Raw genomic sequence first — 24,833 nt, 5'->3', positions numbered from 1 at the left:
TTTCATGGTCATGGCATTAGAAAGGCTGATGTGGACAGAAGTAGATAATTATATGATGCATTTAAATTACCTTGCACTTTGGGACAACACCCTTTTAGATAATAATCTACATTTCAGGAATGTCCAGGGAAAATTAATGTTTGTCCTTTTCCATTTCTAACAGTCACATAATAATAATATATTTAAAAAACAAAAAATTGATAAAATTCAATGACTACCCCTTTTTTTTTTTCTTATTTGTAGTGTATTGTTACATTTTTTATATAGTACAATGAAAAATATAAAATGTTTATGAATGTTTGAGCATTCTTCATGCTATTTCATTGTTAGAGATGGAAGGATACAAATATGTTAGTTAGTAGCTTAAGAGAAAGTGAGATATTTTGATAGATATTGGCATTGTCACCTTGCATAAAAGAGCATAGGAGCATGCATAATATATGAACTATATTTTGGAGATTGTTGAAAAAAAAATTTTCACAGTGAATCATATTACATTTGGGATATACTTGAACACCATTGCATTTTGGTGAAAATTCTCCCTAAGAAAGTGTGAGTCTATTTTATCCAGTATGCTCAGAGGAGAACATGGTTGATTTCATCACGTTGTCTGAGATAATTATTTTGTAAGAACCTCTAAAATTAATTTTCTCACATTCTGATTCTGTTTGTTACTTCTCTTTTCAATCTATATTCTTATAATTAAAATCCTTCAATTTAGATTCCCAACTAATTGTTTTTTAACATTTAAAAAATTTAGTCATTTTCCTCTACCATCCTAAGCCCATCTTGTTAGCTATCCTGGCCTCTTTATCTCACACCAAATAGCTTCAAAACTGTTACGTCCTTTACCTGTATTCTAAATGGGCATAATCCCTCTGTTACCATTTGGGTATGTTTCCTCTTCTTTTGTCTTTCTTGTTCTCCTGGAAAAACTTCCAGGAGAACACCCTTTCTTTTCCTTGTTTGTATATATCATCTTCAGTTAACTCATTTTGTATATGAATAATAATGATTGGGAAAACTAACTAAACCAATGGCACCAACTTATTCTTATACTCAGTGAATTAGTATATAAACATGATGGCTCATTTGGAGAACTATAATCAGCCTTGTTTATGTCTTTACGTTTTTTTGTACTACGTCACTAATCATACACTTCCTTCTTAGGAGACTGATCCCACCTGTTTGAAGCCATCTCCTTTATGCTATTTCTTCAAACTGCACTCTGTAATATACTTCTCATCCCACTCTAGTCACCCTTTTTTGCCTACTAATTTCATTCCATCCACTTTCACTTTTCCTTGTCATAATCACTTCACAACCTTATATTCCTCATGCTTTTCTACAGTCTGTCTTTCTTTCTTATTTCCTTCTTTATCTTGTCTACATGATCTCTTGTTTACCCAATTAGAGCCCTAAATGTCTAATCCCAGACCACTTTTGACCAGGTTTAAGAGATGTAACCTCATTTCTTAAACCACTGTACCTTATATTTACAAACTACATACTAAATAGTTTCAGTTTACTTAAAAAAATTGTTATAATTAAAAGTAATTATGAGAAATTCACAAGATTTGGTTATAATTTTAAAATGTTTGATATGAAGATTAATTCAGCTGTTTTAGCTTGTTAGGTCTCTTAGTTTTTTTATTAAAATTAACATGATCTCATTTGCTAATATATTGCACTCTGAGGACATTTTTTGCAACCTATCATTAAATTTGCAAAACAGAGTTGCTGTATATAATTCATTGTATTTCCTTGGTTCTGCTTTGTTTCTTGCCCTACTGCATACCTTTACACCAACTTTTCTTTTCACTCATGTAAAAAAACGTATATTACTAATATTCATAATAAAAATGTGCACTGTGTCCTCCAAGATTGTGCTGAACCAAAACATATATTTCAAATACCTGTTGAAAATTTTCAAGAGAAGGGATGAGATGAAAAATATTAGCATTTTCTTAGTAATCAATGTTTTCATAGAATGGGAGAGGGGCATAGAACAAGAGGCCATTGCTGGAAAATGTATAAAGAGGGTGTGAGCAGAGGAGTGAGGAGCAGGTTCTTTGCATGGAAAGTGGTTGGTGAGTGGAATGCATTGCCTGAGTGCGTTGAGTGTAGAACACATTGAATTGGTTTAAGGCATATTTGGATGAGCATTGTGTGCAATAGTGTGTGTACCTCCCACAATGAGCCTCTGACTCCATGGAGGTCAGATAATAATAAAAAGCAGCATATATGACAGACAACATCTGACAGCCCAGCTATCAAAAATGGCTGTATCGATATTGGTTATTTGGTACATATTATTCAAACATTGAATCCTTTCTCTTTTCTAGCAGCTGATAATTCCAACCATTTTTTTTTTTTTTCCCTTGAGCAGCCAAGGTTATTGGATGTTATGTAAGCAGATTTATTAGGGCCATTGTTTGAAATAAAATAAAATAAAATAAAAATAAATAAAAATAAATAAAGCATATGTTGGAGAGAATAAGGCAAAAATGTAAACGCTAAGATCTTCTTTCTTCATTTCTTTTCCCACAGCTGAAAGTGAATCGTAAATGTGGAAGGAAAATTGAAAATAAATGGACCAGTTCATTTATGTAATATTATTTGATATTTTTCATATACGTTTCATGATCATCCTTATTGTAGTTAAAAGATGATAAAAGATGACTGCAATGCACTGAGAAGTATGAGGAAAGCTTGATCTGTAATAATAGTCCAAAATCAAAAATTTAGTTGAATGCAAATATACAGAATATCTGTATAAAAATAAAATGACTTACAAATATTTCATCTTTTTTTTTTTTTATCTATATGTTATTTTCATTGTTACATAACATCTATAGAGTCCAAAGACTTGTTGTGGGAGAGCTACATTTTCTGCACAATATTTATTGTACTTCTCCATGAATGTATTATAATTTCCATGGCTTATTTGGTTTGATGATGCTTTTTGGTTGACAAAAAATCTAGGTTTGAATCCTGTCTAGGATGTGAAGAACCAAGAACCTTTATCAGAGTCTTTCAATTGAAAGCGAGTTGGTTGGTCTCATATGAAGATGGTGGGTTTATCCTCCTGGAAAACTCTCCCCTCCCAACCAGAAGAACTCATGCAGATTTACAGAAAAACAGACATTACAATCAATAGCATATTACATTAGTTTCATAAGATGGTGCTATATCTGCCCGTCTGCCCATATGGGCATCATGGCTGTTGTATTACCATCATACCCTAAATAAATAAATGCATTGACTTGACAAAGAATTCACCTATAACCACATACATTCAATTGCTAAGGATTCTCTCTTGTTTTGCCCCAAGTGTTGAAAAATTTCCTCTGCATCAATCCTATAAAATCCTTCTAGAAATTTCCTGTAGTAGATAAACAGCTTTTAAACTTTTCATTCCCAAATGCATACTTTTACATTTTTCATCATTAAACTAAGACCAATTTAATGTGAAAAGTGCATTACACTACCCAGTTTTGTATCATCAAATCATTTACTGTATAATTTATACAGTAAATCAAATCATTTACTGTATAATTTATACAGTAAATGATTTGACTGACCCTTCACAAAAATACTAAGGTCTTGCCTTAGTAATTTGCTTACTTTTTATAATCAAGTAACAATGGAGTTGGGTAAGGGAAATGACTACTCAGTGATATTGTTAGACTTTGATAAGCATTTGACAAGATTCCACATAGAACTCATTTGGATCAAATGAGAAATGAATATTTCTCATTTGAATATCAATTTTTGGATTAGAGGGTGGTTGATAGATGGATATCAAAGAGTGGTTTATGGAGCAGTTGAGTCCAGGGGAAAGCAAGTGACTGGTGGTGTACCACAGGGCTCAGTACTTGGTTCTCTTTTGTTTAATTTGTATATCAATGATATAGGAAATTATTTGACAGGAAATATTCAGTTGTTTGCTGATAAGCCAAACTGGGAAGAGTAATAGTAAATTAAGGTGGTGCAGAGATCCTGCAGGAAGATTTAAACAGATTAGCAGTATGGACAAAGTTAAATGGCTGCGAGTTTAATATGACCAAGTGTAAGGTGATGCACTTTGGAAAGAGATCAGATGCTGTGTTTTATATTGATGGAACTGAACTGCAGGAAACTGATTGGACAGGGAGTTGAAGTTTAGAGGGCATATTGCAAAGGTAACCAAATCAATGCTTGTTGTTGTTGAAATACACAACAACAAGCATTGATAGAGGTTATTGGTCCCTTACATAAGGCTTTATTTAATAAGGCAACATCTGGACTAATATGCATAGATCTGGATTCCAAGATTCTGTAGGGATGAAGAAGTTGTGGAGAGGATTCAAATGTGAATGACAAACATTGGGATATGTCTGTGGAATGCTTCCTACGAGAATAGATTGATGGTCTGTAGGCTTCAAAAATTAGTTGATAGGCGAAAAAGAGAAGACACAATAGAAGCATCTAAGTTATTAATGGGGTTTTATAGGATTGACACTCGAGACTTTTTTCAGTACATGGCAAGAAGGGGTCACCAGTGGAAGCTGTGTAAAATTGTGGTTAGCAAAGGTGTTAGGACTAGATTTTTGCTTGGAGAGTGGTGAATGGTTTGTCAGAGGTGATTGTGGGTGCTTCATCAGTAAATGAGTTTAAGGAGAGGTATGATAGGTATTGTGTGAATGACAGCATGACAGCTAGTATGTGAATAATGGATCTCCTGCGATAAGTCTTCTGACTTCAAGGAGAAATATATAATAATAATAGTAATAAAAAATAATGATTCTGTGACTGTTCCCTTTATCCATCTCACCTGTTACTATGTTATAAAAAAGTGAGTAAATTATGAAGACAAGACTCACCCTTCACAAAGCCCTGCATGCCACCCTGTATGGTATCATACATACCTCCTTTTCTGAATTCTGTCTTCAACCACTTTTCCAATATCTTTATCACCACTCTTTAGATACTGATTGGTTGATACTTGTACCACATTCTTGGTAGATCCTCTTTTATGCAACAGAACTATTTTGCTCTTCTTCTTCTGTCTCTCCCATGCTGACTTGGTTAACTGAGAGGTTAGCATATTTGCTCTACAACAACAGGCTGTGGTTGCTCTACAACAACAACATGGTCCACAATTTACAGACCATGCACTACATACCCACTACAGCACTGGAAGAAAGCCACTTTCCTACACCATAGCAAATATAAATATGAAAGATTGTTTCTGGAATCAGCCTCAACTCTAAAAAACTTCCCAAATCTCAACAAATTTGGCATGAGACTGCTCCAAATTTGGGAGGCTTGCATCCTTAGAACATCATCCCAACAGCCAAGACAACCCAATTTAGCCCGTTAGAGGATACCTTTAGGACTCTAGGACCAGTGCCAGTTGCCTTTTTCAGCTTCATTTGCTCGTTGTTAGTACCTGCGTGCACATATCATGGTTTTATGTTCCCAGAAAATGGCAATGTAACATTGCTGAAATATTGGAAGGTATTGATTCAAGTTTTTTTATTAATATTTTAGTATACATTGTCATTTCCTGAAAAATTTAAAGTCGTGTAACCAACGTATAAGTTTATCTACAAGAATTTGTTACAGCAGTGTCTTTATCTGGATGATAGACCTTTGTGAAGCATTCAGTTTCTTCTACTGCTTGCTACCATCAGTCATTCTTCCTTTTATTTGCAGTCTGAAAGAACTCTTTTGGATTTTCTATGACTTGCCCAGTTTTTTAATAATCTGATTTTATTTCTCTTACTATGCTGGTTCATCTTTCTTGCCAGTCCTTTGCACTAGCCTTGAGCTGGCTGATTGCCTTAATCCTTGTATTATTATTATTATTATTATGTGACACCTCCAAGGAGTCCAAAGACTCATTGAAGGAGGACACCTACTCTATCACTCTCATCTCACTGCTCAATTCACCAACTACAGCAAACTACATCATCTACACCAATGGCATCTACTGCCCACCACCATTAGTATTTTCACAGCCAATCACAAACATCCATGCCAATGACAGGGGTTCAAACCTGCAGCCTTTTGGCTGGAGAGCAGATATGCTAACCACTCAGCCAATCAGGCCAGCATTATATACCCTTTTATATATACCGATATTACATTCCGCATTATTTACTTATATACCCTACACATCATTTCAAGTCTGCAGAATTCCTTAACTAAATTTAACAACTGTAATATATTTGGTATGAAAATCAGAAATTAAAAGACAAAGATCTACGAAATTCAGATGAAGACTCAATAACTGCATTCCAAATGGAGAACCTAAAGAACAAGTAAAACATTTCACCTCTTTATACACAATTTTTAGTGAAGATGGAAAACTAAATATCGAAATACACTACAGAATCAGCAGAATGGGTATGGTAGGGAGTCATCTAAATATATGGATAAGGAAGAAATTAGTCAAAACACTAGCTTGTACAAGAAACCATTTTTAACTTGTGGATCTGAGAGCTGGGTTAGAAGTAAAACAGTTGATTGGATTATAGACCACAGATACAAGAGTTTTGAGAAAAAATTGGGGGAATGGATTAAACAGATGGCATCCATAACAGAACCAAATACAAAAAAAGAGGATATTAGGAAGGAACTATTCAGGAACGTATGAGCAGAACTAATCTAAGGTGTTATAGTCATTTTAACAGAATGGGAAAGGAAGATTAGCAGAGCAAGTTTTTTTTTCTAGTATGGCAGGGAAACAACTTAATTGTTGTTTCCCTGCTATCCAAGATAATGTGAATTTATTAAAACGTCAATATATTTTGTGCAATGTCACATGGACATTGTCAGGGAGTGAGAAGATCAGTTAACTGCAGTGAAAACATAAATCATGTAACATGTGTTTACTAGCTCATGTCTCAGTCACAGCTGAGTTGACAAAAGAATGCACTGTTATGGATAGCTTCTGTAACTAAAAATAAATAATATAATCAATATTACGAAAGAAATTATGAACACTTAATGGCAGTTACTTTCTTGAGGTTTGAAATTGTCATGGAATCAGAGTAAAGATTTTCAGATTATGTCATAAGGTTTCACAAGTTTCAAGGAACAGATGATCAAATTTAAGTATACTGGAATGAAGAATCTTGGTTTCTTTCCAAAAAACTACTCTGTATCTGGTGTCAGTGGCATGTCAAGCAAGGTCAGATTTCTTTGATTCTAAAAATTTAATGTAGGCCTGATGTTCTTGGATTCTGATCTTAGCAGAATAGCCAGTCTGTCTAAATGAACAAAGTTGACTTAAAGAGGGCATCTGACAGATATCATGGTGGGGAAGAGGTGATAATTTGTCTTTAGTAGTAAAGAAGACCACTTTTGAAGTCCTGAGGGTAGTGTATACGTTGTACTTGCAAAGAATCTGTACTATTTGTTCACATGTTCCTTTAATTACAGTATTAAAATTATTTTCACATCAGATTGTTGTCTGGCTGAGGAATGATAATTCCCAATTTTCAGTGGTAAAACCATTAGTCAATAAAGTGATTTTTATTTTGTTTTATTTAATTCATCTGACAGCTAGGAGTACAGATCATTAAGGTATCCAAAAAAGAGAAGACTGCTGTTGGTTTCACGTTCAATAGTGAGTTGGATATGGGAATACAAGGAGTTTATTTTATCCAGAAAATTGTAGTAATTCTGTCTCGAGTGGGACCAAACTGCAACGATATCATCCACACATGAATTGAAGCCAGATACAATATTGAAGAAAAACGGATTACTTTATTCAACATTTTCTAAATGTTCACAAAAAATATTTACATTTTCTAAATGTTGCATAAAATGATTAGCTGAAGCTGGTGAGATAGGGCTGCTATTGCTGTTTCTTCAGTCTGTTTGTACAGTTTATTTTGCCATATAAGAAATCCAGCATCAGTGATGAATTTAATCAAGATTAATAGTGTCCTCTGAGAAATCATTTGTAAAAATTGAAGAATTTTCTGGACTGGTAGGTTGGTGAACATGGAAACCACATCAAAGGAAATCTTTATTTCATTATCCAGTAGATAGACAGAGATCTTTAATTTTATCATTGTTTATATTTTAGTTTAATTGGTGTTGTTTTTAATATTAGCTAGTGTGGCCAGTGAGGTTTTGAAGAAGATTAGTAAAATATACGACTACAGGATGTAATGGATAACCATCTTTTTGAACCTTGGAAAGACCATAGATATGTAGAGTAAGAGTGTGATGAATCTACAATTTCTCAGTGGTGGTAGCATCCCATCAATGTACATGGCCCAATAATTTATTTGGCTCATAAATAGAATTGTCGCAATGCTACTTATTAATAGAAGGCTCCACACCTCATTCATGAGGCCAAAAGAGATGAGACCAGATTTAACATTTGGTGAGACCTCACATGTAACATGATTGCTGGCATGCAGCATAGACATTCTTCAGTTGTTTGTGGGAACAAAGATTATTGTTAACCTTCCCTCATATTTCAGCAAGATTGGACTAGTTTTGTGATGGCCTCCTTCCTTGATTACTTGGTACCAGACCATGGGTGGAGATAGATCCATTTCTCAGCTATTGAGCTCACTTGACCTTACCTTTCTTTAGAGGTGGATGAAGCGGGTATCAGACCTGGCCACTAGGGACCTGAGCCTGATGTTATTATAAAGAAAAATTTATTGCAATATTTTGAAATAAAAATATTAAATCATTATTATGTGTGTTTAATTTTTTGGTATAGTGAAACCCTAGTTCTTTTTGTAACATTTACATATATAAACCTGGGATTATCTCTTGACATTATATCTCCAGAAACTATATTTCTGTTTCAGTGTGTGTGTGTGTGCGCAAGTGAATAGTGGGGTAAATTGAATACTATTGTGACTTAGCCTGTGCTTCGAATGGTGTGCATATGGACTGTCAGTTATATTGAACCATCACATAACCCTAATATTTCTGGCTGTTCGGATGTTATGCTCCCATATATTATATGAAACTCAATCATATTGACTATGATCTTGGTGAATATTACTCTTTTTGCATTCTTAAAAAAAAAGCTTCAAAAAGTTTAAAAAATCACAGAAATAATACAACTACAAGTTGGTAAGCATTAGTGAATAGATGTGAAGCTTTTTACTCATAAATGCTCATCTGCACAGTTTGCATATTTATAAAATAAACAGATGTTTTTATTTTATAAATATGAGCACATACCACCATAGTGTGGTCAATAGAAAAACAGTGTCCCTTTGTTGGAAAGACCTGCAAATCTTATTGAAGATGCAAGGAATCTTTATAGATTTCTCAACCCGAGGATGTGTTATCCAGACTGGGGAAGCAGGATTTTCCTTCTGGCCATTTGTGTTATCCTCCTATAAAACAAACAAACTAGCCAGAGAATATGTACATTGAAAGATGTAGCAAACTACTCTGCATTGATATCTTTCAATTATTCACCCTTCAAATAACCATACCCTGTTAACTAATCTTTGAATTAGTATATATGACTCTTCAAACAGCACATTAAAACTGTATATGCTCAATTAGTTGTACCTTCAGTTAATCACCAAACAGAGTGATTGAACAGTTGAGAGATTGTTTGTATAGAAAGGATTAACAGTAGTGTCCTTAATTAGGTTTATAGGAAATTGTTACTTCACCATTGAGCTTAACATTACAGATGAACTGCTAGGACCTTATTGGTAGTCATATTAATGATATTAATTTACTATTTGATTCTCAGCACCAGTTTGTGATCATGACAGCAGCTTCAGAATTTTTTAAAATCTGAAATTTGTAAGCTTGTGATATTTAAAACAGATTTATAATATAAATTTAAAGTAGAGTTACATGGTAACTGTTTCTGTTCATTTGTATTATTATACTTATAGGTTTTAGATTCTATGCTAAAGGAGATATGTACAGCTTTGTTGGAAGCTGATGTAAATATCAAATTGGTAAAGCAGCTGAGAGAGAATGTTAGGTATGTAATCTTATATATATACGTTTGTATTTTCGTAAATTCATTGTTCTTTTTAAGGTTAGCTGTGCCATAAAAATAGTACTGGACTTTTATTAGTGAGAATATGAGTAGTATCCAGTTTTATGTGCTGAAAGTTATAGACGACTGTGGTCACCAATCAGTGAAGAACAAAGGACACTGCCATTTTTAGTCATGCTGAAGTTGCTCAAGAGAAGAAAGACCTCCCCGTGACCACCAAAGTTAATTGCATAAGAAGGCTATTGTCGTTGTCCAGTCAAGATCACATTCAAATGCCTAAATATCATATAATAAGTGTGCTGAACCATTGAGCACAGAACTAGACTATATATACTGTAAAAGTAAGCTGGTACAAAATGCTCTGGGTTATCAGAATCTACTTGGAAGGCTAAAGATGCTAACAAACATATGGGGTGGCATTGCTTGCAGTATAGAGAAAAACTGGTAAGCAGAAAGCAGTCTATCAAAGGCAGCAAAAACCAACAAGGAGTCATTTCCTGACTTATTTTATAAGTAATATAGATGTGACAAAAAGCATGATACAAGATTTATTAAATTAACACATGGAAGAAATAAATAAAAAATTCCAAGCATATGAAGAATATTTAAAGTTCAATAACTGGAAATGATACAGACATAGAAAAACTTAAAAAGAGAAAAGACGGAACTAAGAAACGAAGTAGACATCCTAAAAGAGGGGGACAAGAATTATCTGTAGAGGAAATCCCATGTGACAAGGCAGAAGACTTGTTTACTTTAATACAAATGGCAGCTGCCAGTGTAGGAATTCCTGTGACAGCAATAGATAATTATTGCTTATCTATTGCTAATCTCTTATATATTAAATAATTATAACCAGCACCAATAATCACACATCTAAGCAGCAAAAATCTGGGAGATTGTATTCTTATTGCAAAAAAACTGAAGCCAGCAACCACATCACCAATATACATAACAGAACATTGGACCCCATACAATAAGAACCTACTATTCCAATCCAAAAAGATGAAAACAGAAAAAAACTACAAATTCATGCAGACTAAAGTCTCAAAGGTTTATGTGAAAAAGGATCAGCTGAGTATGTGTAATTGCATCTGCTTCTGATCTAACCCACCTGCCTGTATATTGGCAATTCCTCCCCCCTCCAATAAAAGGTAGCTGTAAGTATCCTACACACTGGCTGACGCAAACCCAGGTGAACACGTTCAAACAGAACTCTCTTAGACCACTGTTTACGATACACCAAACACATGGAAAGACAATCTTCATACAAGCCCTGAACTCGCCATTTTACATACTGACATAGGAAGTATAAAGAAACATTGGCTTACCCTAACAGCAATGCATATTGACTAACATACTAATTCTAACAGAAATGTCTATAAATAATAGTCGCATACAATATTAACAATTTTCAACTCTACCTGGTGTAGAAAACATCTAGAAGAGGTGGCATTATGGCTTTTGTTAAGGAAGGTTGGAGTGTTGCCAAAATACCAACCAACTTTGAACATGTCTGTGCTAAAAAAAATACAAATTCATTAACACAATATATAGACCTCTGGACATAAGCCTTCAAAATTTCCTATGTGAACTAGAAACTTGGATAAATGGTATCACCACTTGCACAACAGACCACCTTATTTTAATAGATGTCAACATTAATATGTTAGATTTTATCTCTACTGCCACGAAGAGAAGAAATATTGAGAAACACACAAAATCATGCATCAATCACATTAATATAAGAGTTCCTACAAACTCATATACATCATCAGTAATAGCAACAAAAATAGCGGACCATTACCTAATTGCCACTTTTCACAGCACTAGAACTATCTGCTTCACAAACACAAGCAACAGAACTCTACAAAACAGTTTCAACTGTCATAGAAAAAAACATTATAGACGACCTCGTAAAAAAACAGACTGGAACAGACTACTTAGTTTAGAAGATCCATTAACTTTGTATGAAAACTTTTTTTGCTCTGCATTACAGAAATATACAGAAAGTCTACAAAATGTTTTAAGAAAAGAAAGCAAACAGACACAAACTCCTGGCTAAATAGTGAAATACTACACAGCATTGTCCTCAAGAATAATCTTTGGAAGAGATTAAAAAAAATCACCTAATGACACCCAAATATAAATACTTATAAAGTGTTTATATATATCTGGTACTTTTGAAACTGATCAATGCAAAACTCGATAAGGGTATTATCTCCAGCAAATTAAAAACAGCAGAAATTACACCTCTCTACAAACGGTAAAAAAAAATGACACAAAACTACAGACCCATTGTCAGTTTACCTGTAATCCCCAAAACAATAGAAAAAATAGTACACAAAATTACTTAAAATATATATACAGGGTGTTCGGGATAAATTTGACATATTTATAATTAATTATATTTTTCCGTAAGTTACATGTATTAACACACACTTCTCTTCATTTAAAAGTTTGGACCCTTCTTCATTCATATACAAGATGTCAGAAAGGATGGATAGCTGGAACCCACCTGAATCATGGAAGAGAATAACTTGTATCATGATGATTCGTGCCCGCCATCAAAATAAGGATATTGCGACTGCTGCCCAATGCTCCCTGAATACAGTAAAAACAATCAGGCATGAACTAGAGACTTGCAATGGTGACTACGAGGATGTAGCAAGAAGAATGATCCCTAGCAGACGATCTGATTGCGTTCGTACAGCAGAATTCCTCGCAAATCTGCAGGAACAGGTGTTGAAGAACCCTGGCATTGGAATTCGGGCTTTGTTCGTGGAGTTGCTAACTGTAGTCAAGCCCTGGATAACAAGGGTAGCCAATGGTAGGCGGTATGTATGGCAGCAGGATTCGACCCCTTGCCACACCTCTGGGAAAAGTCAAAAATGGTTGTCTGAAAATTTCTACGACTTCACCAGTCCAAATGTTTGGCCTCCAAACTCCCCAGACCTTAACCCCATGGATTATTTTGTATGGGGCGCAGTTGAAAAAGACACCAATCGCACTTCCAGTAATACAAAAGCCCAGTTAATGGATAAAATTAAAACAGTTTTTGCGGCCCTTCCCAGGGAGACTGTAGCATCAGCTTGTTCGAGGTTCCGAAGCAGAATTGAAGCTGTGATCGATGCTAATGGTGGTTATTTTGAGTAAATCTTGTTGATAGTATTGTAATTAACTCTGCCTGTAATGTTTTTTTGTCAATTCATTAAATTTAATAGATACAAAGAAGATTTTCTTTTTCCTTACGAAACTGTCAAATTTATCCCGAACACCCTGTATATATAATTTCACAAAAGCATTATGGTTTCCAAAAAACCAAAAAGCACAATCATGTTATTAGAAGGTATTATGGACACCATGTGCAAAGTTTTGGATAAAAACAAATTCTCCTTATTCACACTATTAGATCTAAAAAAAAATCATTTGACATACTCAACCAAATATTATTACAAAAATTACACTCTATTGGAATTCGGGGGAAACTATATTCCTGTTTCAGGAATTACCTCTCAAACAAAATTCAAGTAACAAAAATAGGTTCCAACTATATAGTACAGGTATACAAACTAAACACAGAGTCCTACAAGGTACAATATCACCTACTCTTTTTAACATATACATAAATGATATTCACTATCTTCCCTTACAAAGCCGGATATATCACTATACAGACGACACTGCACTGCGAACAATACACATAGATAGTAACATAGCCGTCTCCAAAGCTTGAGAGCTTAATGAATTAATAAGATATTTTCATAACAATTCAATCATAACAAACAATGCCAAAACCCCAATGTTAATTATTAATAACCCAAGAGTCCCATAGCTAGTACCAATTACGCTGCACAGTCACACATACATCACTGTGTTATCAATGCCAACAATTAAGTTTGTCCTGAAACTACACCCATAACACATGTTAAATACATGGGCCTTCTCATCGACAGTCACTTTAAACGGACCAGACACATCAAATACCTTCAAAAGAAATTTCCTGTTATTGCAGCCAAATTGTTCCAAGTAAAGAACACGATACCAATCAACACTAAAAAAATTATTTACCATAGTATCTGTCAGTCAATACTAAGATACTGTGCAACCACAGATGCGAGACCCCTCGACACTTCTGCGCATGTCAGAAGAAGGCAAATCCATTTCGATAATAGGGTAATCAATGCATTTTGTGGTATGAGTGTTTATTATTATACGTTGGAAAATTAGCTTTTCTTTTATGAAAATTCTAGTTTTTAAGTGATAACTATTTTGCTTATACAACAGTTGGAAATTTTTACATATAAAGTATTTGATTTCATGTGTTGGTAATGAATTCGTCCATCTCCTTATTCCTTCCTCCCCTTGAACATGAATTTACTCTTCTTGGTACATTGCCAGCCGAGAGTCTCGGATCTGTGGTCAGACAGTACTGCATAGCAATCTGTGCAAACACTCTCCTGTCAAAATTAGAATTGTTGCACAAAAGAATAATTTCTGTGATGATGATTTGGAGAGCCAGTACACATTAAATGCCGACAAACTCTGTAATGACCTTACACAAAATTTTATGCTTATCAGACCTGAGACTATGTAATTATATTTAAATCACTATGTAATCATATTAAAAAACTACTTCAATAATGATTTTCATAAACATACTGCATAACAAGGCAAACCACTACTCTCTACATTACCAAGCACTTTAATGATAGGTATGAAGAAACATCAAGTAAGCATCAATAATTTTCTACACAACTTAAAATACCTAACTAGTTATCGAACACTAAAGCAACAATTATGGAATTTGTACCAGCAAGATTAGCACAATACATCTATAGAACTTGAAAGGCTACACAGGATCAGTTATTTAGGAGGCTAAAGGGAAAACACATGCACATATACACCAAAACACAAACCGTAAATAAACAATAATCCCACTGCCTTCACTAAAGCTTATTCTAGCTTCAAAGATGGTTGGGTTTGTAAATCACACTATAATCCTATCGCTACAATTTAACTTCCAGGTCACATTACCATAACCGGTATCCTCTATAGAACATTATCCCTCAAAGATATTATTTATTCCTATGACAATCTACTTCATCCTTAGTTACATATACTTCACTCTCTTTGCACATGTCATAATAACTGTCTTAGTCCACATCTATCAGTATTCTTTTATAATTTTATAATTATTTATCTAAAAATGAATGTTGCATTGTATCATGTAGTTCATCCTGTAACATCCTGTACTAAACTGAAAATATATGAATAGTATTAAAAAAAAAAAAGAGTATATATATCCATAAAAAAATGCACTTTTTCTGAATTGAATATACAAGGAATCAAAAGTGAATTGTATATATCATAATATTTTTGTTAACACTTTGGGGAAGGATCTGCATGTGTATATATATATATATCATCATCATGCTTGTCAAGGATTTAGGCCTAGAATGGCCTGTTCTGACCTTAGAAGTCATCTTTGAATCTCTTAAGAGGACATCCTGGTTTTCTTTTTTTATGGCTTGTAATTTAAGGCTTGTTTTTGTAATCTTTCTGTTTTCATTCTTCTAATGTGTTCCATCCATTTATGTTTATATTTTTTAATTTTTTCTCTTACTGATTCCTGTTTTAATTCTTTCATAATTTCTTCATTTCTTTTCTGATTGAATAGAGTATACTTTGCAGTTTTTCTCATACTCTTCATTTCAGCTGTTATTAATCTTTGTTTATCTTTTTGTTTTGCTGTCCAGATTTCACTTCCACACAATAGGACTGGTAGGGCTAATGTATTGTATACTTTTAGTCTGATTTGTTTTTGAACTAGGTTAGGTTTAAATATAGAGTTAATTACATCTGTTATTTTTAAATATTTTGCAATTTTTAGATTTATATCTTTTTCATTTTCATATGTAATCATACATCCTAGGTAGTTAAATGAATTCACCTGTTCTGAAATCTTGTTATTTATTACTATTTTAGTTCTTACTGGATCTTGTCCTTTAAAAGAATCATTTTTGATTTTTCTGTTGATATTATCATTCCATAATCTTTGGCTATCTCATTTAAATTTAAAATATCTTTCTGTAAGTTTTCTTTCTGTATCTTCAGAATTTGTAATTATTATTCAGTCAACAGCAAAAGGAGAGTGTTTAAGTTCACAGTAGGAGAAAGTTTAATACCTGGATGGAAATTTTTATTCCATTTTATTATTATTTCATATAGATAAATATTAAAATAAATATAATTATGAAATACATAAAATAAATAAATATAAAAATAATAATAAAATTAAATAAATATTAATTTTACATTTTCTTTAGTATCCGTACTTGCATGTTTCAAAATCTTATATATATTGAGTCTTATTTTATATAAATCATGTTCTAAATTAGAAACAAATTTGTTTCATGATTCTTTTTCTGACTTCTCTTTTAGCTGTGGCTCTTATCCTTTTATATTCTATTTCATATTCTAATCTTTTACTGCTTAACCATTTATGATATGCTTCTTTTTTTATTTTGATTATTTCTTTGGTTGCATCATCCCATATCTTCATTTTTTTTTCTTTTTATTGAATTTTTTGGTCTTTCCTAAGCTTTCATTTGCTGCTGTATTTAGTATCATTTTTATATTAACGCATTCTATTTCTATTTCTTCATTTCGTTTTATTTTATCTAAATATTGGTTAATTCTTTGTTCATATAGCCAGTGTATATTTGTGTCATTTAAATCTAGTTTTATAAACAAATGTTTTAAATTTTTTTCTGTTCTTGTTATTTGTAGCCATTTAGGTGGTGTTCTTAATTTTATTTTAACGTGGAAGTGGTCACTATTTATTTCATATCCTCTGTGAACTCTAACATCTGAAGAGAACTTTGTCTTTTCGTTTATGATAAAGTAATCTAATATTGATTTCCATCTTCTTGATACCCAAGTGTGTGTGTGTGTGTGTGTGTGTGTGTGTGTGTGTGTGTGTGTATAAACTGAAACAGATGATCAGGTTATTTATCCGGTGTAACTGAGAACTATAAACTATTACTGTGATAGTTATAATATCACATGAATTGTTCTACTATATGAATTGCACACTGTTAAAGTATGCAATTTATTATCATTAAAATTGAATTGTATATGTATGTATGTTATTTGACAGTAATAAAGCGTTATTTGATTATTATTAAAAATTATTATTATTTACTATATGTTTGTACTAAACAGAAGATATGATGTATTAATTGTACATGTTGTAAATACTTGGTATGATCATATTTTATCATACTTAAAAAAAAAAAAATAAACTTTAACATGCAATCAGATTTTCTTGTGTAACTGTGAATTATAATAGTAAATTATTGTGGTATTATTATTACACACATTATGCACATTATAATGATATTATTTAATCACATAAAGAAAATGTAATATTATTGCTTAAATTTTATATTGTATGTATGTAATTTATTTCAGACATAATAAAATGTTAAAAAAATAAATTAAGAGGTGGCTTTTTATAAGAGTGCCAAAAAGTAGGGCATTTTTTATGAAAAAAACCTCCAAACACACCAAACATGAAAAAAGCAATGGGATAAATTTGGAGTGGAAGAGAGAAATAAGAGGTGAAAGACTGCTGAAATTATGTGAACATAACAATCTATTCATCTTAAGCACTATTTTTTTCCCATAGACCATCACACAAATACACATGGACATCTCTAGATGGTATGATTAAAATTTGTATTGATTACATTCTGATCTAAAATAACTGGAAATCCTCAATCCAAAATGTAAGAACTAAAGAAACCAGATTTTGACTCTGATCATTAATTACTAGTTGCAAAAATTAAGTTTAAATTTAAAAATAGCATTAAAAAAAGATTCTAAGCAATATTATTAACATTACAAATCCGAAAGATATAACTGTTCAAAACAACTACAGAATATAATAGAAACAGAGCTAAAGAAAATAACTTTGGAAAATGTAGAAAATACATGGAAACAGGGAAGGACAGTTGTGATAAATTCTGCAAGAAAAAACTTGATATAACAATTATAGAGAAAATAATGAGTGAATAACCAAAAATTTGGAAACCTTAAAAGAAAAAAGAAGAGCTGCAAAAAATAATTTGTACAGAGAAAATAAAGAGGAAAATAAGCAACATTATAAAAGATGGAAAAACATAATAGAATGTGCAGATCTTCCAAAAATGCTTGGTTGGAATAAAAAGTAAAAATGTGTGAAGAAGTCAATGACAAGAATGAAATGACAGCAAAACTGTATATAAAATTATAAAAGAAATATTGAAAATGCCCAGAACAGAGCACTAAAAATGGTAGACAAAAAATAATATTAAAACTGGAACAATTCAAGACACATATAAAAAATTTTGAAAGAATATTACCAGATATTTTTCTAGAGGGAAGATGACTATAAAAGCACAAATGAAAAGACAGAAAAAGCAGAAGAAATTTTGAAAGCAATAAACGAAATAAACTTGTATAAGTCACCTTGTTATGATGAACTTCCTACTGAACTGTGGAAATATGGTGGTATATCAGCCATCACTTTCCTGCTTGAACTTTTTAACCAAATACTATACAGTGAAGTTCCTGATGACTGGAAGACAAGCATCATCATCATCAAATTCCTGCCATGTACCCTCAAGTGGTGTACAGGATATTATGATAGTACTACATGAAGAACTTACATCACTACTAAATTCCTATGAACAATTTTCCTCCAAATCAATCTGTTATCTGTCAAGACTCCAATATGATTAGATCTTATATTTCTGTCTCCTAAGGCACTTTTTGCTGTATAAATCCACCTATATCTTGGTCTATCTCTGAGTCTTTTTTCCTGCCAACCTGGCAGAGAACACTTGTTTTGCTGATCTTTCCTTTCTCATTCTGTTTAAGTGACCATACCACCTGAGATTAGCTTTGCTAACTCATTCCTGGATGTTAACAATGTCCAGTTCTTTCCTAATATCCTCATTTTTAATATGATACTGCCGTTGATGCCATCTGTTCAGTCTCCTAATCTTTCTTGGGACTCTCATATTTGTAGTATCCAGTTTTTGATCAAGAGTTTTATTTCTAATCCAGCTCTCAGATCCATAAGTTAAAATTGGTTTGGACACTGTCTTGTATAAAACAGTGTCCAAATCAAAACACTAAACTAGTTATACAGCTAGCTTAGTGTTTTGATTAATCTCTTTCTTATTCCATATACATTTATTCAGTTGACTTCCTACGATACCTATTTTCAAATTTAATTTGCAATCTTCACTAAAAATTGTGCCTAAATAGCTGAAATGTTTTACTAGTTCTATAGGTTCTCCATTAAGGATACAGTTGATGTTTTCAGTGTTTCTTGCCTGTTTTCATTGTCTTTGTATTTTTAATGCTGATTTTCATACCAAATTTATTACTGCAGTTATTCAATTTGGTCAGGGAATTCTGCAGACTTATCCAGTGTTTATTTAGGAGTATAACATCATCTGTATAAAGTAAAGAGTTGAGATTAACATCTCCAATTCTGATATCAGGCTTAATACCACTTCCCTTCATTCATTTCTGCATAAATTCTTGCAAAATCACTTTGAAGTGATTTTGGAAAAGCATTCAACTCTTACAACACATGAAAACCTGATATGAAATGATATGTAAAGAGGACATGTGAAACAGTCATAAAACAACCAATGTTAAACAAAAATGATGACTAAAAATAATCAATTTTTGCAAATCACATATACAACAATGCACATCCTCTGACTGAAGTACCTCACGACACTGATCTCTAAAACAAAAAATAGAAGAAAAATTAACATCAGATAATGACAATTCATGAAAAAATGATGAGTTCAACAAGAAAAATATAGCCAATACAAGATCTTAATTGGAGCAGTTAGCCCCACCCCTAGAGTATAAGAATACTCTGATTGGCTGATTTAATTAATTATTAATCTTTCTTACTTGAATATACATACATACATACATACATACATCTTCAAGGCCCACCTTTCCTAATTGGGTTGTGGGGGCAACAACTGCAAGAGGAACTTCCAATGGTCACGATCCTCTGCCACCAAGCTCAGGTGTTCTGGTGGGATTCCGAAACATGTCCACCCAAGGTTTTGGATATAATCTATCCAACGAGTCCTTGGCCTTCCATGTGGCCTCCCACCCTCTGGCTTGGCAAAGAGGACCTGCTGAGGGAGCCTCTCTTTTGGCATTCTGACAAGGTGCCCGTACCAACGTAACTGTGATCTCTCAACATGGAGAAGCAGCGGTTGAGTATTGAGGGTTTCCCGAATTGCAGAGATTCTGACTCTGTGGAGTCTTGTCAGCCCTGCAACCCCTCGAAGGAACCTCATTTCAGCCACTTGGATTCGTGTCTGCATTCTTTCGGTCATTACCCAACTCCCATGACCATAGGTGAGGATGGGGACATAGACTGTATTGAAGACAGCCAGCTTTGCCTTCTGGCTTAACTCCCGCTTCATTACTACCGAACGGCCAAACTCCCGCAATATTGAGCTTGCTAAGCCAATTCGAGTATCTAGCTCTACATCCCATTTTCCATCATTCGTGAATATGGATCCAAGGTATTTAAACTTCTCCACCTGCCTCATTGGGACTCCACTTACATGTAGAGTGCAGTGGGATGGTTGTCTTGAGACCACAAATGTTTCAGTTTTGGCCACACTGATCTTCATTCCGGCATCTGCACAAACAGCTACAAACCTATCCAGGGTCTGCTGGAGGTCATCTGTGGAAGAGCTAAGCAGAACTAGGTCATCTGCAAAAAGCAGACGTCCAATGCTACATCTTCCAATTCTGACACACTCACTGCCTTGGCTGTGCCTATCAATCCAGTCCATAAATATTATGAAAAGGAGGGGTGACAGAACACACCCTTGGCAGAGGTCAATGGAGACTGTGAAAGGTTCAGACTTTGTGCTGTTTATTCATGACTTATTTTTCACGGTATTAACAACACCACACACACTTTTATCACAAAGATGTTTTATTAACACTTATATTTTGCTGATTTTCAACTCAGCATCATCAGAGCACAACACACTTGTAAACGCGACAGTGAGTGAGTGAAACAATATAATTGTAAAAGACAAAAGATCTAAAGTCCTATTTTTTTTTTTTTTTGGCACCCTCTAATGAAAAAAAAGAAAACCAGCAGCTATCCAGGAGTTTTTCTTAGGATAACTGTCTCCCTAATTTTTGGCAAATTAATGCAACCATATTTGTTAAGGTTGGGAGAATTCTTCAAAGCCATTGCTGACTCAAAAAATAATCTTTCAGATCTATAACGACTCCTAAATAGCACATTCGTTTTCATCCATTTAATCCTGTGTGAAGAAGTCCAAAGCGTGGTCTGCCAGTCCCGACTTGCCATAGTAATAGTAGCGAATGTATCTTTCATGTTCTTCCAGGCAGATGTTCACTGATTTTCCTGTTTGCCCATAATAGGACAAGTCACAGTCACAAGGCACTTCATACATTCCTGGGTGTGCTAAAGGGTGAGGTTTATCCTTAGGTGAGCAGATCAGAGTTGCCAGCTTGACATGAGGTTTGAAAGTGGTGCGAAGGCCATGTTTCAACAATACTTTGGCTGTCTTTTCCGATGTACCTCTGATATAGGGAATAGAAATGGTCATGTTGTATTCTTGAATGTTGTATTACTGTGTATTAGGGGAGGGCAGAGTAATGGGCCTATGTAGTATTTTATCTATTTTGTAGGGATTGTAGCCGTTGGTTAAGAACGTATGGCGCAGATATTGGAGTTCAGTGGTCAGAGCTGTATTGTTAGAACAAATGGCTCTGGCTCTGTGTGTAAGTGTTTTTAAAATGCCGTACTGTTGGACTGGATGATGATGTGATTGTTTATGTAGGTATCTTCCTGTGTGTGTAGGCTTTCTGTAAATAGAAAAAGATAGTGATCCATCTGAAAGGCGGGTGACTAATGTGTCAAGAAATGGTAAACAGTTTGATTCTTTTTCTACTGTGAAGTGAATTTTGGGGTGTTGGCTGTTTAGGTAGATGACAAAAGCATCCAAAGTGTCTTGTCCATGGGGCCAGATGGCAAACACATCATCTACATAGCATAACCACACTTGTGGCTTGTATGTAGCTGTGGTAAGTACTTTGTTTTCAAAATGTTCCAGGTAAAAATTTGCTAACGGGGGAGAGAGGGGGGAACCCATAGCAGTACCATTAATTTCTTTGTAGAATTTTCCTCCCCATGTAAAATAACCCGCATTCATGGTAAATTGAAATAATTCAAAAATATCTGGGGGAAATTTACACTTGATTAAATCAAGAATGTCTATAAGTGATACATTGGTAAATAAGGAGGTGACATCGAAACTAACCATTATGTCTGAATCTTTTAGGATTAGATTTTTAACCAGTGTTTTGAAATGGATTGAATTTTTTACAAAAGTAGAGGAGTTGCCAGTAAGGGGGGGGGGGGGGGCAAGTGACTTGGCTAAATGCCTGGCCAGTTTATATGTGGGACTATCTATGCTATCAACTATGGGGCGTAGGGGAATATTAGTTTTGTGGATTTTTGGTAATCCATAAATACAGGGTGGTTTAACAGGAATTGGTTTTATTTTCCTGATGATTTCTTTGGGCCATGATGTCACTTTTTTCAGTAATTTTCGGACTTTTCTCTTTTGAGACATTGTAGGATCTCGATGTATAATTTGATATGTGGAACTGTCACATATGAGATCTTGCATTTTTCTGTTATGCTCTTCTTTATTCATGATAACTGTTGCATTTCCTTTATCGGCTTTTGTAATAATAATATTTTTATTATTATATAACTTTTTTAGGGCAGTTATTTGCTTATGTGGCATATTACTTTTTGGAGGCTTAGCCTTGTTTATAATACTTGCTATATCTAGTCGCACGTTATTGGCCATTGCTGGCGGAAGATCGTGGATACCCCATTCTACTTTCATCATAATTTCTAGTTTAGGAATTTGTTTGGGCATGACGGCAAAGTTATGTCCTAGACTGAGAGCGTTCTTGGCTTCTTCAGTGAGCGTTTCCGACGATAGGTTTACGACCACGTGGTCTTGTCGAAGTTGTGGTCAGGACTTCGTTTGTTGGCGCTGTTGTAGGAGTTCATATTTCTTTAGGTGTTTGCTTTTTACTTTTGTGAATTTTTTTTTTGCTGCAACTTTGGAGATGTGCTGTAGGACAGTCCATATTTGAGGATTTAACACGTTGATTAGTTCTTGTTGTAGAGCTGTGATAGAGCTGTTTAGCTTACTAAGCTCTATGCGAGTAGCAGCGATTTGTTCTCAAAGCAGCGCTAAACTCGCCCGTCAATAAATACGATGTGCCTTTGCCGATTGCAACTTTTCTTTGAATTTCAGAAAAGATGGAATGATATCGTTGTCGCGGCATCGTTTAAGGAAGGCTAACCTGTTCAATTTTCTGGACAATTTCAGTTTCAACTCACCGAATTTCAGTTTCAACTTAGGTGTTGATAACCATCAACACCTAAGCTTATCTTTTAGTTTGTGCTGTTTACCCTGACACAAAACTCTGGGCATTCCTACAGGGACTTGATGGCAGCTAATAGTTGGCCATCCACTCCATACTCCTTTACTTCTTGCCAGAGCTTATCCCGAGGAACCCGGTCATATGCCTTCTCCAAGTCCACAAAACATGTGTAGACATTCTTGGCATATTCCCAAGATTTCTCAGAGACTTGCCTTAAAGTGAAGATTTGGTCAGTTGTGCTTCTGCCAGGACGAAAGCCACATTGTTCTTCCTGGAACTTTGACTCAGCTATGCTCCTGCACCTTCTTTCCAAGCACCTAGCGTATACTTTCCCAGGTAGGCTGAGCAGAGAGATGCCACAAGAGGTGCTGCAATCTCTCTCTGGTCTCCCTTGAAGACTGGTATTATTATGCCTGTCTGCCATTGCTTTGGTGCTTGCTCAGATATCCAAGCAGCCCGACACACTCGAGTCAGCCAGAGAACACCATCTCGATTTAAGGCTTTTAGCATTTCGGGCTGCATTTCATCATCGCCAGCAGCCTTGCCCGATTTTATTGCTAAATGGACCTCTTCTGCTGTGAGACTAGTCATTGCCCCGATCTGCACCTCTTGGATGTCCACAACTGCTGGGCCACCTGGGTTAAGAAGGTTCTCAAAGTATTCCCTCCATCTGTGGAAGATATCCTTCTCGGTCGTTAAAAGTGCACCATCAGAAGCCTTAATTACCCTTGCTGTGCATGATTTCCTCCCTCGAAGGCAGCAGATGGTCTGCCAGAATACTATGTTTGCATTTGCATAGGATGAGTCTAATCTTTCTCCAAAGGATTCCCAAGCCTTCTGCTTTGCTGTCTTTACTGCCTCAGCAGCAGCTTTTCATGCCTCAGCATACCGCAAACGCATCTCAGGTGACTTGACCCTAAGCCATGTTAGGTAGGACTCCTTTTTTGCTCGGACAGTTTTTTGGACTTACTTGAATATTTTTAATTTATTTTATTTTAATTTTTACCATAAGAGTTCATACCAGATAGACTATGTAGTTTTAGATTTAATATGGCTTATAGTGATATCAAGATACGTCAGTACTAAATCAAGTAAAAACAGGAAGTGACCACCGACTAGTGAGAGCCAAAATTAAAATAAACCCCAAATTGGAAAGAATGAAATGGCTAACCAACAAAGAAGGATTACGAAGAAATCCTTCTTTGTTGGTTAGCCATTTCAATCAAAAATGACTTAATGAATATATTTCTTCCATAAATAAAATAAGCAGAAACTTAACGGAAGTAATAAT

General features: G+C 34.4%; 1 protein-coding gene across 1 annotated transcript in view; it reads left to right on the top strand.

The window, feature by feature from the left end:
• Srp54k (signal recognition particle 54k) overlaps window positions 1-24,833 on the top strand; it is a 197,087-nt gene that overhangs the window by 14,704 nt on the left and 157,550 nt on the right. The window contains exon 2 of the mRNA XM_090399586.1: window positions 9,885-9,976. Within this exon, the coding sequence (XP_090255712.1) occupies window positions 9,885-9,976 (92 nt within the window). The remainder of the gene's footprint in view (window positions 1-9,884; window positions 9,977-24,833) is intronic.

The sequence above is a fragment of the Typopeltis vanoorti genome, chromosome 10, assembly GCF_054136105.1.
Source record: "Typopeltis vanoorti isolate ZY-2024b chromosome 10, IOZ_Tvanoo_1.0, whole genome shotgun sequence".
In the NCBI taxonomy this organism is placed as follows: Eukaryota; Metazoa; Arthropoda; class Arachnida; order Uropygi; family Thelyphonidae; genus Typopeltis; species Typopeltis vanoorti.
This window is presented reverse-complemented; position numbering and strand designations above follow the sequence as displayed.